At 34.9% G+C, this 16471-nt stretch overlaps 2 protein-coding genes across 12 annotated transcripts in view; one reads left to right on the top strand and one right to left on the bottom strand.

Annotated features, from left to right (window-relative positions):
- coro7 (coronin 7) overlaps positions 1 to 16471 on the top strand; it is a 303620-nt gene that overhangs the window by 157945 nt on the left and 129204 nt on the right.
- vasnb (vasorin b) overlaps positions 12695 to 16471 on the bottom strand; it is a 47491-nt gene continuing 43714 nt past the window's right edge. The window contains exon 3 of the mRNA NM_001110762.1: positions 12695 to 16260. Within this exon, the coding sequence (NP_001104232.1) occupies positions 14226 to 16232 (2007 nt within the window). The 5' untranslated portion in view covers positions 16233 to 16260 and the 3' untranslated portion in view covers positions 12695 to 14225. The remainder of the gene's footprint in view (positions 16261 to 16471) is intronic.

The raw sequence follows: 16471 nt of genomic DNA, 5'->3' as shown, positions 1-16471 counted from the left end.
AGCTTTCTTTGTCTATTCATTTTTCAATAAAAGACTCAGAAAGAACAGGCTGAAGTTTGGTAATGAGCTAGCAGTGCAAAACCGCTCATAGGCTCCTATTGTGCAACAAAAAAGACTGTTTTGTGTTGCAGTACATAAGAAAAGACAATTTAACTATTTAAAAGTGTGACAATATTGTCAATTTATTGGGAATATTATAAGTTCAGTTTGTTAATGTTAGTACGATATTTGTTTGTGTGAAAGCCTCAGGAACTGTTGGAATAATTCTCTTATTTTTTGTTGATGTACCGTGATTAGCTTGTTCATTCATTCATTTTATATTTATATTTGAATTATTGTAGCAATAGTTCTAATAATAATCATATAATACAGTACAGATAATAAATATTTATATTCATATGTTCTGTTCATATTTATATTCATGAATGCATAATGAAATAATTCAGTTATATGAAAATAATTGATAGTAATAATAATATTCTTATATTTATTTTATATTATCATTAATGACAATAACAACGACGACAACAATTATTGATGGTACTATTAATAATAATAATAATAGCAACAACGCTAATTGATAATAATAATAATAATAATAATAATAATAATAATAATAATAATAATAATAATAATCGTTTTTGTTGTTGTTTTTGTTGTTGTTAATAATTCATTATTATTATTATTATTATTATTATTATTATTATTATTATTAGTATTAGTATTATTATTATCATCAATAAAAACAACAATCATTGAAAATAATAATAATAATAATAACAGCAACAACAGATAATGATATTAATTATTATTATTAATGTTGTTAAATTATTATTTATATAACAATAATAACAACAACAATAATAATAATAATAATTATTATTATTATTATTATAACAGCAACATTTATTATACTAATACTACTTCTAATAATGTTTGTTATAATAATAATAATAATAATAAAAATATAACAGCAACATTTATAATAATATGTTTTAAATATGTATAAATATTGTAGTTATAAAAAATCTGTATGTATGACCAGTACAAATAATTAGTATTTAAATTCTAAGTTCTATTCACATTTATATTGATACATGCATAATAAAATGTATATATTTAATACATTTATATAATAATAATAATAATAATGATGATGATCATGATGATAATAACAACAGCAATGATTGATAACAATAAAAATAAAAATAATTGTTGTTTTTGTTGTTGTTGTTGTTGTTGTTGTTATTAATTCATTATTATTATTATTATTATTATTATTATTATTATTATTATTATTATTATTATTATTATTATTATTATTATTATTATTATCAATGACAACAACAATCATTGAAAATAATGATAATAGTAATAATAAATAATAATAATAACAATTATTATAATAATGATGATAATAATAATAATAATAATGACAATAATAATAATGGATAATATTTTTTTATTTTATATTATCATTAATGACAATAACAACGACAACAATATATCTAAATATATTAATAATAATAGCAACAACAATAATTGATAATAATAATAATCATATTTTATTATTGTTGTTGTTGGTAATTCATTATTAATATTATTATTATTATTATTATTAATATTGATAATAATATTATTATTTTCATCATCATCATCAATGACAACGACAATCATTAAAAATAATAATAATAATAATAATAATAATAGTGTTAATAATAATAACCACAACAACAACAACAGCAACAACAGATGATGATAATATTAATTATTATTATCAGTGTTGTTCCTTTATTTTTATTATTATTATTAGTAGTAGTAGCAGTAGTAGTAGTATTAATTATAAACATCATCAATAACAACAACAATCACAATTATAATATAATATAATCTATCATTATTATCATTAGCTTTGTTGTCATACCCCCTGGTTTTACTATTTATATTACATTAGACCACATAATAGTGTTGTCCTGAAGGTGGTCTTTCTCTGCCTATAGGTGAATGTAGTGATAATTAGTCGATGTGTAATTTTCTGTTCCGCCAAGAAGCACATTGCTCCCCCCAGACCCTCAGCTGGCGTGTGAATGTGTTCTCGCTCGCACAGTCGCTCGGATATGTTGATGTGGCTCCAGGTCAGACCATTCAAGCACTGACTAATGCACTGCTGTCATTTGTTTTCCAGTTCGACTTCATGAGCTCATACCCTCGCCTGCTCATGATGATTTGCGTTCAGACGCTCTGAAAAACCTGAGATAATGCCGACGCAGATGTGTGAAAAATCCAGCTCTTGTATTTCATAGATTGAACACGTTCTGCTGGTCTGTGCTTCTCCATGTCAGCCAAAAACACAGATTTAAACTGACAACCAATGTCTGATAATCAAAAACAGGTCGGCCATTCCCACGCTAGCAGTAAAGAGTTCACCCAAAATTGAAGAATTGCTGTTAATTTACTCACCCTTAATCTATCCAAGATGTAGATGACTTTTTTCATTGGTAGACCTTTCAAGAAGATTTATAACTGTAATCGTAATCTTTTCTACGGTTGTCAAAAGTATCGAATTCGGTTCTAATTGATACTTCAATCAATAATAATACCAATACATCAATAATATTTGCTCCTAACATTTGAGAATTACATGTCAGAACATTCATTCATTCATTAATTTTCTTGTCGGCTTAGTCCCTTTATTAATCCGGGGTCGCCACAGCGGAATTAACCGCCAACTTATCCAGCAAGTTTTTATGCAGCGGATGCCCTTCCAGCCGTAACCCGTCTCTGGGAAACATCCACACACACATTCACACACACACTCATACACTACGGACATTTTAGCCTACCCAATTCACCTGTACCGCATGTCTTTGGACTGTGGGGGAAACCGGAGCACCCGGAGGAAACCCACGTGAAGGCAGGGAGAACATGCAAACTCCACACAGAAACGCCAACTGAGCCGAGGTTTGACCCAGCAACCTTCTTGCTGTGAGGCGACAGCACTACCTACTGCGCCACTGCCACGGCCCATTTCAGAACAACATGAGTATAACATTTCTCATACATCACACAAATGTTAGCAGGTAATGGATACTTTTGTCATTTTAGTACCAATTTAGGTCGATAATTTTGACAACCATAAATCCAAATCAATGGTTATAAGAAATAAGGTGTAAAAGAACAAAACAAAAGGAAACCCTGTGTATTGAGACTTGCATGACTTAATGTGATATACGTTTTGGATGCACTGATACTTTTTTTTTTTTTTTTTTGGAACCGATCCGATTGATCCTGATATCAAAAATCTGAGTAGCAACTGACACAAATCCGATACTGTGTTGTTTTTAAAAACATAATAGAGTTTCAATAGTTTTACCAATCATACACTCAAATAATATATATTCTTTAGAAAAAATAGCAGACCTTTAGGCCTGCTGTACATGACAGGATAGGATCTATTGTAATCTAGCTTATAGCTGCGTACCGAATTGCATACTTATCAACTATTCTACGCCATTTTGTAGTATAAATAGTGTAAGTAGTGTGTTCACACTGAAAACTAATAATAATAAGTGCACTTTAATTACCCGGATGATGCGCTTATTCAGCCTCTAAAATGAAGTGTGTAATGATGGACACTTCACGCACTCAGCAACCGCAGGTTTGCTCACGTAGCGGAAGTGGCGATCGGGCGCACATGTTGGATAACTTTATTTATTTTGGATGATAAAAGCAAAATTCCCCTTTAAAAGTGATTATATCGGCTCCCGATGGTAAATGCGATTATACTCACGGCAGGTATAATTTGATAATTCGGTCATTCATTTTACTGATTTGGTGACCGTCAAACGTCATCAGGGAAACGGTTTGCATTTCAGCTTAGTAAAAAAAACATAAGTGTGCCATTTGGGACGACATTACATAAATATACTATGCTGTTGAGTGTGTAAGTGCATAAGTACATAGTGCATAGTGTGCCATATGGGACGCAGCTTATGTTTCCTTTTTAATATTAGGATTTTTTTTTTTAATTTGCAATAGGCTACCATTGTTGACCATCATCGCTGGTAAAATAACCAACCTTTTAGCAAAGCCTGTTATTTGTACGCAGGTTTAATGCAGGAAACTAAACTTTCTAAGGCCAGTTTTACTTATTTATCACTCACTCGCATAAACTCACTGTGGATGGAGAAAATGAAAGCACATCAGCATTGTGGAAAATTCAGATGCTAAAGACGTAATCTTTAAATAATGACATGTATTAAAAATATAGCAAATATATGACAGAGGTTTGTGATACAACAATTACAGTGGAGCATTAATTAAACCCTTTAAATCCGTTAATTAAATCCTTATTTTATGTGGAGCGAAGCAAATCATCCATCCGCACAGCTGTGTTCATTGTTCATATATTTTTTGTTGGACAAATGATCTTTTTGGAATTAATTTCCTTTAATTTGTGTCTTAATTATTAATGTATTTTTTGTTGGACAGTTATTTTAAAAATAAACAAAAAGATCGAATGACATTTGAGGTGACTTTTAAAACAAGGTCCACTTGTATGCTTCAGTGCCAAAACACAAACTGGTTTGGTAAATAAAATATTAATATAAATAAGATCACAGTGACATATTTAGTTTTAGAGTAGCCTATATTACATAATCTTCACTATTAATGACAAAATCAGCCATTAAGCTCGTCAGTTTCTCTTTTATTAATTTAATCATCTACTTCGACCACAATGAGCCAGGGCAGGCTTTAAAACTATTCACAGCACTGAAAGTATTCCCCTCTGAAAAATTCCCCTCGGTTGGAAGGATGAGAGAACAGAAACACTTCCAAAACAGCAGCACAAGTGAGAAAGTCAGTGCATTGCGGATCTGTCCAATGTGTTATTGAGGCTTTTCTAAAATTATTTTCTAAAATAAATTTCAGGTAGGCCTATTTTGTGAACCGCAATGAACTCCATGCTGCAGGTCAAAATTATCCCATTTAATGCAAAACTAAATGCATTTCTCCACTGATTATTTAAGCTAACAGGAACAAATAGTCTTGAAGACAGTTTTTTCGTATTGTCAGAAATTAATGAATTGAACAGGAATTTAAGCACTTAAATATTCTGTATCTGTACTTCACATTAAACAGTCAAATGGCTTTAGAACATTTGGCATATATAGGGCCTACATGACAACTTTCTATTGCCTTATAATAGACTACCTTCATGGCTTTTGTTGGCTTATAAATTACACACATTATAGCGCATGTGCATGATCCAATCGATTTGGATCGGTCCCAGCTGGCCGATACCCAATCCAACAGAAATGTGCGGTGTCGTTACGATATCCCATCTTGCACATGCACTATAATGTGATCCAGCCAATACCCGATCCAGCACAAAATGTGCGGTATCGAAACGATATCCCATCTTGCGCATGCACTATAATCTGATCCAGCCTATACCCGATCCAGCAAAAAATGTGCGGTAGCGAAACGATATCCCATCTTGCGCATGCACTATAATGTGATCCAGCCAATACCCGATCCAGCAAAAAATATGTGCGGTGTCGAAACGATATTCGATCCAAGTATCGGATCAGTGCATCCTTATTAAAAGCACGTACCATGCATGTCCATGACCACATTGTTTTCATTGTCTCTCATTTTTGGGTGTTTACTTGGACACGAAAGTGGTGGCGTTTTCAAGACCTTCTAGAACTTGTGACTCATTTTCAGATGTATTCATTTGACAGTTCCAAAACACTGTAGACAAACAAACACAGAAAAGGTTTGCAGTTCCAAAAAAAACTGGAAGTTTTTTTTTTTGTCCACATGACCTTTTTATTGTTTCGTCCTCTTCTTATCATTGGGAAAGCAGTGAAGACCACTGTAGAGTTAAATCTCCTCCATCCTTCTCTGTGTTGCCTGTTATTTGTGGTTGGCAATATCCACACGCCTCATGCAGAGCTCAGTGTTCACTGCATTCCTCTGCCATTATTCCTTCATTTGCTGTATTTGTCTTTATGGTTCCAGTCTCTCCAGTCTTCATCTTCTCTATCTGCTCTGCAAGCGTCAGCATTCCTGTGGTCCGGGGCCCCGGGGCCCGAATCAGACCCTGCGAGAGGCCAATCCATACGGCTCGTACAGACTCTCTACTCTATGTAGAAAACACTAGGGTGTATGTTTGAGTGCTGAATGTCTTTATTTGAAAGATTTTTCGAATGAGTGTCAGCGCGAACTGCTGATGAACCGAGCCGTGGGGCTTTACTGCAGGAAATCTGATAAAACCAAAGACTAGCTCCTCAATTTCCTGACTTTTTACGTATCCATTAACATTAACAGTGGGTGGGTGGTTGCCTGGATGACTCATTGGTAGATTGAAAGATTGGCTCTTTGATTAGTTGAATTTTTCTTTTAATGAATGATTGATTATCTCATTGATCAGTTGAAATTATGATTGATCGATTGGCTTATTGTTTGATTGTTTGAATGGATGATTTATTGACTCATTTATTAATTGATTGATTTAATAATTTGAATCTTTGATTGAATGACTGACTCATCAGTTGATTGATTGACCATTTGAATATATGAATGAATCATTGATTGATTGTTTGAATAAATGATTGATTGACTCAGTGATTGATTGTTTGAATGAATGATTAATTATCTCATTGATTGATTAAAATGATTATTGACTGATTGACTTATTGATTGATTAAATTAATCATTTATTGACTAATTTATTAATTGATTGATTTAATGGTTTACTTATTGATTGGATGACTGAATTATTGATTGATTGATTGATTGGTTGATTGATTGATTGATTGAAAAAGGTTGATTGACTGATTGACCAATTAAATATAAGAATAAATTGTTGACTCATTGATTGATTGATTGATTGAATATATGATCGATCAACTAATTCAATGATTAAATAAGTTAATAATTGACCGGTCGACTCAATGATTAATTGTTTAAATGAATGCTTTATTATTTCATTGATTAATTAAATTCATTATTAACTGATTCGCTTATCAAGTTATTGTTTGAATGAATAAATGATTTATTGACTAATTTATTCATTGACTGATTTAATGGTTGACTCATTGATTGATTGATTGTTTAAATAAACTGACTCATTTATTGATTAAATGGGTTAATGATTAACTGGTTGACTAATTGATTAAACAATTGAATCATTGAGTATTTGAATCAATGATTGACTCATTGATTAATTGAATTAACAATTGACTTGTTGACTTATTGATTGATTGAACCATTGACTCAATGATTGATTGGATACCCATTTGATTGTCTTATTGTTTAAGTGAATTCATGATTGACCGATTGGCTCCTTGATCGATTGTTTGAATGAATAATTTATTGACTCATTGACTCATTGGTTGATTGATTGACTGGTTTAGCGAAACAACAAATCATTGAATAATTGCTTGAGTGGTTGACTCATTGATTGATTATTTGAACACGATTGATTGACTCATTTATTGAATAAATTAGTTAATGGTTGACTGGATTTTGATTGGGCGGCTGGATCATTGAATATTTGAACGAATGATTGACTCATTGATTGATTAAATTGACACTTGACTGGTTGACTTATTAAATGATTGAACCATTGACTCAATGATTAGTTGTTTGAATGCATGATTGATTGGTTGTCTCATTTGAATTCATGATTGACCCATTGGCTTGATTGATTGATTGATTGATTGATTGATGGATGGATGGATGGATGGATGGATGGATGGATGGATGGATTGAGTAAATTAACACTTGACTGGTTGACTTATTAAATGATTGAACCATTGACTCAATAATTAGTTGTTTGAATGCATGATTGATTGGTTGTCTCATTTGAATTCATGATTGACCCATTGGCTTGATTGATTGATGGATGGATGGATGGATGGATGGATGGATGGATGGATGGATGGATGGATGGATTGATTAATTGATTGATTGAGTAAATTAACACTTGACTGGTTGACTTATTAAATGATTAAACCATTGACTCAATGATTAATTGTTTGAATGCATGATTGATTGGTTGTCTCATTTGAATTCATGATTGACCGATTTGATTGATTGATTGATTGATTGATTGATTGATTGATTGATTGATTGAGTAAATTACTCACTCATTGACTGACATATATACATTTAAAAATACCAAATCAAATAGTTTTTAGTCATTTCAGTAGTATTTTAAAGTTATTAGTGAAAAATAAGTAATATTAATAATAAGTTATAAATATGTCATTTAATTCAAGTTTAATTGTATAGCACTTTTCACAATAATTATATAAATATTATTAAAAAGTAAAAGAACCATTTTTACAGTGTTGACCTTAAGATATTTTGAACTGGTGAACTGCTTTGTGTGGTTTGGCTGTAGGGACTCTGATAAGAATAAAGACAGTTTCTTCATGACTCTGCATGTTTTCCTCCAGTGTAACAGGGATTTTCGTGACCGCGGTCAGTCGTGCAATGTTTTCAGCCTGTTTTCCTGCTTCTGTATCACCACATCAAACAAAAACCTCTCAGGCAGCAGCAGAATAATAATACAGTGAATAACAGAGGAATACAGTGATGGATGAGCTGCTTTTTTCTGTCTACAACAGACTAGTACATATCTGGAATTAATATACCGGCCACTTTAGTAGGTACTTACTGGTACCGGGTTGGAACCACTTTTGCCTTTAGAACTGCCTTAATTCTCCGTGGTATAGATTCAACAAGGTACTGGAAATATTCCTCAGAGACTTTGGTCCATATTAACATGATGGCATCACGCAGTTGCTGCAGATTTGTCAGCTACACATCCATGATGCAAATCTCCCGTTCCACCACATCCCAAAGGTGCTCTATTGGATTGAGATCAGATGACTGTCGAGGCCATTTGAGTATATATATATATATATATATATATATATATATATATATATATATATATATATATATATATATATATATATATATATATATATATATATATATATATATAATACAATTTACCCAAACTGCTTTCTGCTGTTCTTATGCTATTGGGATAACACAATTGGTTGGGACAGAATAATAAATATTATGCGTTTTATTTGTAGTATTTTCATAGCAGTTTAAACTCCCTCTTTAATATGTACATCAAGAAACAAAAAGCTAGAGTTTTGACTGCATATACTCTGTGGAAAAATGACTGAGTGTGTGTCTAACGCTCGGCTATAAACACAACAACCACAGATATGTTTCAGCAGCTGATGTGTGACACGATAAACATGCTGATTTGCATTATCACCGGTGACAGGTAATGCTTGAGATATAAACATCATGTCTGTTGTCCTAAGATGCATCAATTATGTCTGGTCTCCACTTTTTTTTCTGGGCTTGAATGTTAAAACGGCCCTCTTATGAACTGTCTGTCACTGAAATAACCCCCCACCAGTTTGAGTTTGAGACCTCTGCTGTACATTGATGCAAATGTGGCCATTCAGGTTGTTTTCTTTTAAACAGCTAAAATGTAACTAATTTATAATTATTATTAATATATTATTAATAACTATTCTATAATATATAGACTAAAATAAAATAATGTAATGAAATAAGTTCTCTTCCTGACTGAGAACTCTTGTTTTCACTTGTGTGTCCATGTATATAGTAGAGTATTTCTGTCTATAATTAACACCAAAGGAAAGCGCTTTTCTTTTCCTCAGCAACACGAGTGTGTGTTCAGTCTGCGTCATCAGCCCACAACTGAAACCAAACCTCCACAAAAAACACAAGCAGCAGAACAATATTTACTCAGCAGTAATTTTCTGTGGAATTTTCTGGAAGATAATTTGAAAAAGTCAGCTCGGCTGTCGACAATAGGCCCTTTGAGCTGCTCGGTTTTTGGCGCTCTGCCAGGCGACCAGCTCTCTTAAAATCACTGGATAAAGGAGGCCTTTTATTGAAGAGCTGGAAAACACACACTCACACACACACACATATGTGAATGTGACTGACGTGTGCTTGTTCACTTTCTGGCCAAACTCTGATGTTATTGTTCCCTCAGTTGGAGTTAATAGGCCGGGCTGTGTGAGAGATTTTAATTGTTTGACATGATTGCTCTCATTACTGATGGAAACGCTGTTAGCAATGGACAGCGGTGGGCCGGTTTATGTGTTTGTGTTGGTCTAATCCACAACAGATTGCCGCTGGATGGCTGTGGATGTGCAATCTCATCCAAATGTACCTGTAAAACAGGTGGGTGGTCAATTTAAAGGATGTGTGCGAGTTAACAAACAACACTCATTAGATTCAGTCCAGTGACGTCGCTGGAGGAGAAACAGCAACTATTAGATTCGTTTTTTCAATAAAAATTCCTTCAGCTTTCTCTATAAAAGGGGAAATCTATTAGCCGTTCCTGGCACTGCTAGAATTCCACATAAAAGCTTTCGCTTTCTGATGGCGTTAAGGATGTGAACACGTTTAATCTCTCTGGAACAGAAAATCTATTAAATCTTATTACAGAAAAGCTTTAAACAAAGGCGTATGTTCAACGTCAGTATCTCTAATTGACTCTGTTGGTAATTAGAGTTGGAGCAAGTTATTGGAGTGATATAAAGACATTAACTCTCTTTTTTTTAAGTTTCCTGATGTTAAAATAGGATCCAAATCCCTCCCGTTTTGGAGCCTACCGCAATGTGATGTAAAAGTGCGGTTTCCCCACCCACCGAATTAATTGACAGCTGCGTATTAACATTAACGCATATTAATGTATCTCTGGAGTAATATAACCATATCAACAATACAATACGTGCGCAAAGCAACTGCAACAATCTGTTCGGCTCTCTGTGATCATCAATTATTATCAAATGTGATCAAGAGTGAGTTTTACAAATTTAAAATGTAAAACGTTTTTAAAACGTTACAGCGTTACAGCATTACAGCGATTTTACCATCTTTACTAGATCACCACAGCCGCAACTCAGTACAATTATAAAAGAAAACTTCAGTACAGTTATAAAAGAAAACGCTTTAATCCCTGTTTGTGAACGTTGAATCAGGTTTATTTTGTGCGTTAGCTTAAAGGATGTTCATACAGCAGTGGATATTAACGTGTATCCTGTCACATTTGCATGCAAAAACAGTGCAAAGTTAAACGCGTGCACTGTGTTTGTCTCTGTGTGTGTGTGTGTAAACTTGGTAACGACATTGTGTGACTCATCGTTGCAGAAAGGCTTGAATAAACTCCACAACAAATACATCAAATAATCATTGGTAAAATTCTTTCTGTAGTATTTCTCACGAACGTTACGTAAGATCTGCTTCATTCATGTCTGTCACTGTGCTGTTTATCTGAAGTAGCCGAAGATTGAGGCACACTGACGGTGTGCTGGTGAACGGTGGGCGGGGAGAACCAGCATTAAAGGCACAGGCAACAAAAGCAGCTACAGAGTGTATATAAATATAATTTTGGGGTGCTTTTACACATACTCTAGACATTTGTTTCGAAATCTGTCTCGTTTATTTGGCAAATGTGAATCCAGCAATCGCGCTCGGATCTGCATCAAATCAATCGTCCCAAGATCATTTCTGCACAGCACTTACATTTTTTCATTGGTGCACTGACAACTCGATGAAAAGATCAACATTGATCTGCTTCATGATCTGATTTATGCTCGGTTCATCTGTTATTTAGCTCAATACAAGCCTATAATGCATAATTCTATAGCCAACTTTTCATTAATAGATTAATTCAACCGATAGATCAATTTTTACAAAACTTGACAACTGAAATGTGGCTCTGTATGAGTAAGTCGGACTTCTCTGATTTATATTTGGTGACGATGTCTGAGGGTGTCAATATTAAAGTGCACATTTTTACTTATAAAATATTCTATACATAACAGGTCAAAAGTTTGGGGTCAGTATAATTGTTAAATGTTTTAAAATAAGCTTCTCCTGCTCACCAAGGCTGCAATTATTTCATCATAAATAAAGTACAAATTGTAAAATTGTGAAATGTTATTGCACTATAAAATAGCTGTTCAAAAGTAGTTTATCATTTAATTTAATCATTTATTCAAGTCATTTTAAAGATGAATTTTCAGCTTTATTACTCCAGTCTTCAGAATCACATGATCCTTCAAAAATCACTCTAATATTAATTGTTATTGTTATAATTATTATTAATGGTAATAGTAGTAAAAGCAATAATGTCTGAAGTAATCATTTTATTTGAAACTGCATACAATAAGATAGAAGTTATTTAAAATTGTAAAACATATTCAACAATAAAAAAAACTTTGACATTTAATGAACTTGATTAACTGAATAATTTTCCTTTAAAAAAACATGGGAAAAAAAACGGACCCCAAACTTAATTATGTTTGGCTTTTGAAACATTATTTAAAATATTGCATGTGGCTAAGAAATATCTAATAACATCTTTTGTTTGGTGGGTCCTCTGAAAATTTTGGCAGGGCAAGTAAAAATCTGAACAACTGGCCCGATCGGGCCGGTAGAAAAAATCCTTAGTGTTGAACCCTGGAACAAATACTCTCTGAACTGAATAACGTTGCTGTAATCTGATGGGTGTTTTGAGCTGAAACTTTACAGACACATTCTGAAGAAACAAAAGACTTATCTTAAATCTTAAAAAGAGGTTAAATAGGTGCCCTTAAAAAAAAAAGAGTGGTTTATAAATTTTTTTATTTGCATATTTTCGAAAGTCATACATCATACATATACACACATTTCAATATAGACAAACTTAACATACTGTATATAAAAAAAGCTTCCCTAATTAAAACAGGGAAAATCAGAGGCAGATCTTATCAAAAATATTCACAAATATTTTCAATACTTCATACTGCTTTGAGATTTAGGTTTGTTTTTTCCAGTTAGGATATTCCAAAAATGACAACAACGATTCAATAAAAAGGTTGCAGATATGTTTTCAAGCTATTATTTTTTAAATCTTTTTTAGGAAACATCATTTGACAGATTGTAGAACAAGTGCTAAAATAGTAACACGTTTCCTCACAGAGGTGAATCAGCACAGCTCCCCACTGTCTCCGTTTGGCAATTTGCAATCAACTGTCTTGAATCTACAGATTAAATACGTTTCACAGATATCAGTTGCTCTTTCGTTTTGTCACTACACTAATGAGAGGCTTTTGGTTAGAGTTGGAGTGTGTACGTTTTTACTTCTGTTTTTCTCCTTTGGTGTGTTTCATGCTTACAGCTATCCAAACATATGCTTTTAGTGTTTTTGAACAAATAAACATGTCTTAAGGCAAAATGGTGTCGACTGCAGATGAAAACCCAGTAATGTAAATAGTGCAAAGACTAATTGTGTGGATTGACACACAAGTCTTGAACTGTGATCTATGACAGCCCTTTTTTGGTATATAAATAAATAATTTAAAAAAAAGATCCCATTGATTTGATATTTCAAGACTAATGTGTGTTTAAAACAGAACACAATGTCTAGTAATCTGCCTTTCGATCATTTAGCTTGAGTTTTGTCTCGTTTTCTGGGGGTTATAGGGGCTAAAACATAGAGGAGGGATTTGGTTTCAAGTCTGGATACTGACTTTCAACTGCTTAGACTGTCTGACATTTCTAAACTAAAGCCTTTGATTCACTTAGTGGCACAAGTACATTTTAATCTTCAAAGTTTTTAATCTGGTGTTTTGTCTGCTTTTGTTAAGTCACGAGATATAGGGGAAGAGCAGCCGCCTTGGTAACAGTCACATATTTGTACAAAAAGCATTTACCAAAAAAAGTTACAGATAAAAAATGACAAACAAAGAAACGACACATATCAGTTACACACAGCATCAAGGTTGCTGAGAAAGTTCATATTTTCAATATCTTCAATTGCCCACTCACATCCAGGGCTTTCGGTTCACAGTTAGTGGAGCTCCTCAGAGCTGCACACAGGTGCTACACTTGACAATTTCACCTACATTTTTTCAGTCAGCCATAAGTCCTTTTAATAAAGGGTAGCCATTTAGAGATCTTTGGTTGAAAGTCTGGCATGTAGAGTCTTTCAGATTATAAGAGGCTCAAAGGAAGATGTCATTTTGACAGAAATGCCCTTACAGCACCAGGAATCACCTAAAGGCAGCTGTTGCTGGTGGCTGTCCTTTGTGGTACCCTTGCAAGGCAGTATTGTTCATGCTTTAGCATGCAAGTAAGTCTCAAACCTTTCGCAATCATCAGAAGTATGAGGGTTTCAAACTGTTCATGTTGTTGTTCGCAGTACAATGCTCCTCCATGAGAGGCACCCTGTAGTCCAAGCCACCATTTTGCACTGTTGACGGACAGGCGATAATCTCTTTCTTCTGGGGTAGGGCCCCATTGTCCAGACCCTCCAGCTCCAGCTGTGATGGATCACATTCTAAGTCCAGGTGTCCCTTTGATTTCTTTTTGTGCATGTAGCATGCTACGCCAACAGCAACAGCCACTAGGACTAGCAGAAGAAGGATGGCGAGTGCAGGGATGAGCATCGTAGTGAGCTTCGGGTCCTCCAGTCGAGCTCCAGTGGGAGGGATTTGCAGACTGACTGTCTGGGCCTCTGTGCACACTCTGTTCACATTCCCAGCTTCACCCAGTGGACTGGCACATACAGAATACGTTGAGTTTGGCTGAAGTCCACGCAGAATGTACTCATCATAATAGTGTGGGACACTCAGTTGCTTCGGACGTTTATCTTGTCCAGAAAGGTTTCTGTAAGTTAACTTAACTCCTCGGATGTTGGGGCGCATATCAATGTACCGACGAAGGTCTAGGTGTATTGAGGAGCTAGTTACCTTCTTTGCGATTATTTCAGGTTCTGAAGTGATTTCTGTAGGGAATAGTAGTGGATCTTCCTCCTTTTCACAATATGTACCTGATGTTCCAGGTACGCAAATGCATTCCACATGTCCTTCATTGTCCAGCCAACATGTTCCTCCGTTTAGGCAGATATTGGATGGGCAGAAGGTTGATCTCAGATCTGGGTCAATACTTGTGCTGGGGGTGGGAGGTGCAGGGTCATAGTCAATATCAGTTGAGGGGTTATTGCTGGGTTTAGGAGGGAGAATTGCATGAGTTGTACTTGGTACACTGGTGAATGGAGCTGGTGGTACGGCAGTGCTTTTTACCATGCGAGTTGTAATAGTTGTGGTAATCGGACATCCAAATTCTCTGTGGCCCAGTCTTTCCAGCACCTTCCCAGAATTTAGAGGAGGAAAATGGCAGCGTGTCTCTTCTGTCCTGCCCAACTGAATTTGCTTAGTTCGCAGCCAACTAGGAAACCAAGCCAGATTACAGAGACAGTTGAAAGGGTTTTCTGCAACAGTCAGTCTTTTTAGGTGAGGTAAGAGCTGTGCTAAAGTCTCCGGCAAGCCTTGCAAGCTTAGATTGCTGATATCCAGCTCATGAAGCTCTGTGAGTTTCTCAAAGTCTTCCCAATTTAGAGGTCCCATGGGATTCCCAGCCAAAACGAGAGATACCAAGCCCTTTGCTTCCCGCAATACCACTGGAAAGGCAGTTAACTGATTGTTGGAGATGTCAAGCTCATGGAGGTTCTTAAAGCTTCCCAAGAGCTCCTCGTTCAAAGTGCTAAGCCCCAGTCCTCCCAGTTTGAGTGATTCCAACTTGGGTGTCTGCAGGTCGTTTGGACCTGGTGAGGGGATACTGTTGAACCGTAAGTCTAGCAGAAGCAGGTGGGGCATTTTCAGAGCAGGCAATATTTTCAGTTTGTTTCCTTGCAGCTTGAGCTCCAGCAACTCATGTAGTCCATCAAAAGCTGCAGGATGGATGCTCTCTATGAGGTTGCTGTAGAGATATAATCTTTCCAGAAGTTCCAGTCCCGCAAAGCTGTACTTGGAAATGTGGACGATCTGGTTAGCTGAAAGATCCAGGTTGTTGAGAGAAGACAAAGGTTCAAACACATGATCTGGCAGTTCGGTCAACTGATTCTGACTTAGATCCAGCATTTCCAAGCTGCCCAAATGAACAAAATCCTCTTGAGATAGTGACTCAATGCCATTCTTGAACACATATAGATTCTTAACTGTTGTGGGTACTTCGCTGGGCATTTTTGTGTCTTTGCGGCTAAAGCAGAATATAGAGTCTTGAACTTGGCAGGTACAGTTGTCTGGACAGGTGTCAGCCAATACTGGAGATGGTACGAGTTGGTAGAAGAGGAGGGGCAGCAGTACAGGAAGGAAGAGCTTCATGGTGCTGCATACATTCACCCCTTCAGGCCTGTAATGAAGCAAGAAAAACAAGTAAACATATGCACACTGTATCTTTAGACTTATTACAACATAAACCTGTCTAGATACAAGTTTAGGAATGACATGAATCATTGACTTAAGTTTACAGGTCATTTGCACACAGTTTGCATTGAGTGATTGAAGTTCTTTACTTATTTCTCATTACTTCTTAGCAAATTCAAGGCATACAGGAATACATG

The sequence above is a fragment of the Danio rerio genome, chromosome 3 (genome assembly GCF_049306965.1).
Source record: "Danio rerio strain Tuebingen ecotype United States chromosome 3, GRCz12tu, whole genome shotgun sequence".
Lineage (NCBI taxonomy): Eukaryota > Metazoa > Chordata > Actinopteri > Cypriniformes > Danionidae > Danio > Danio rerio.
This window is presented reverse-complemented; position numbering and strand designations above follow the sequence as displayed.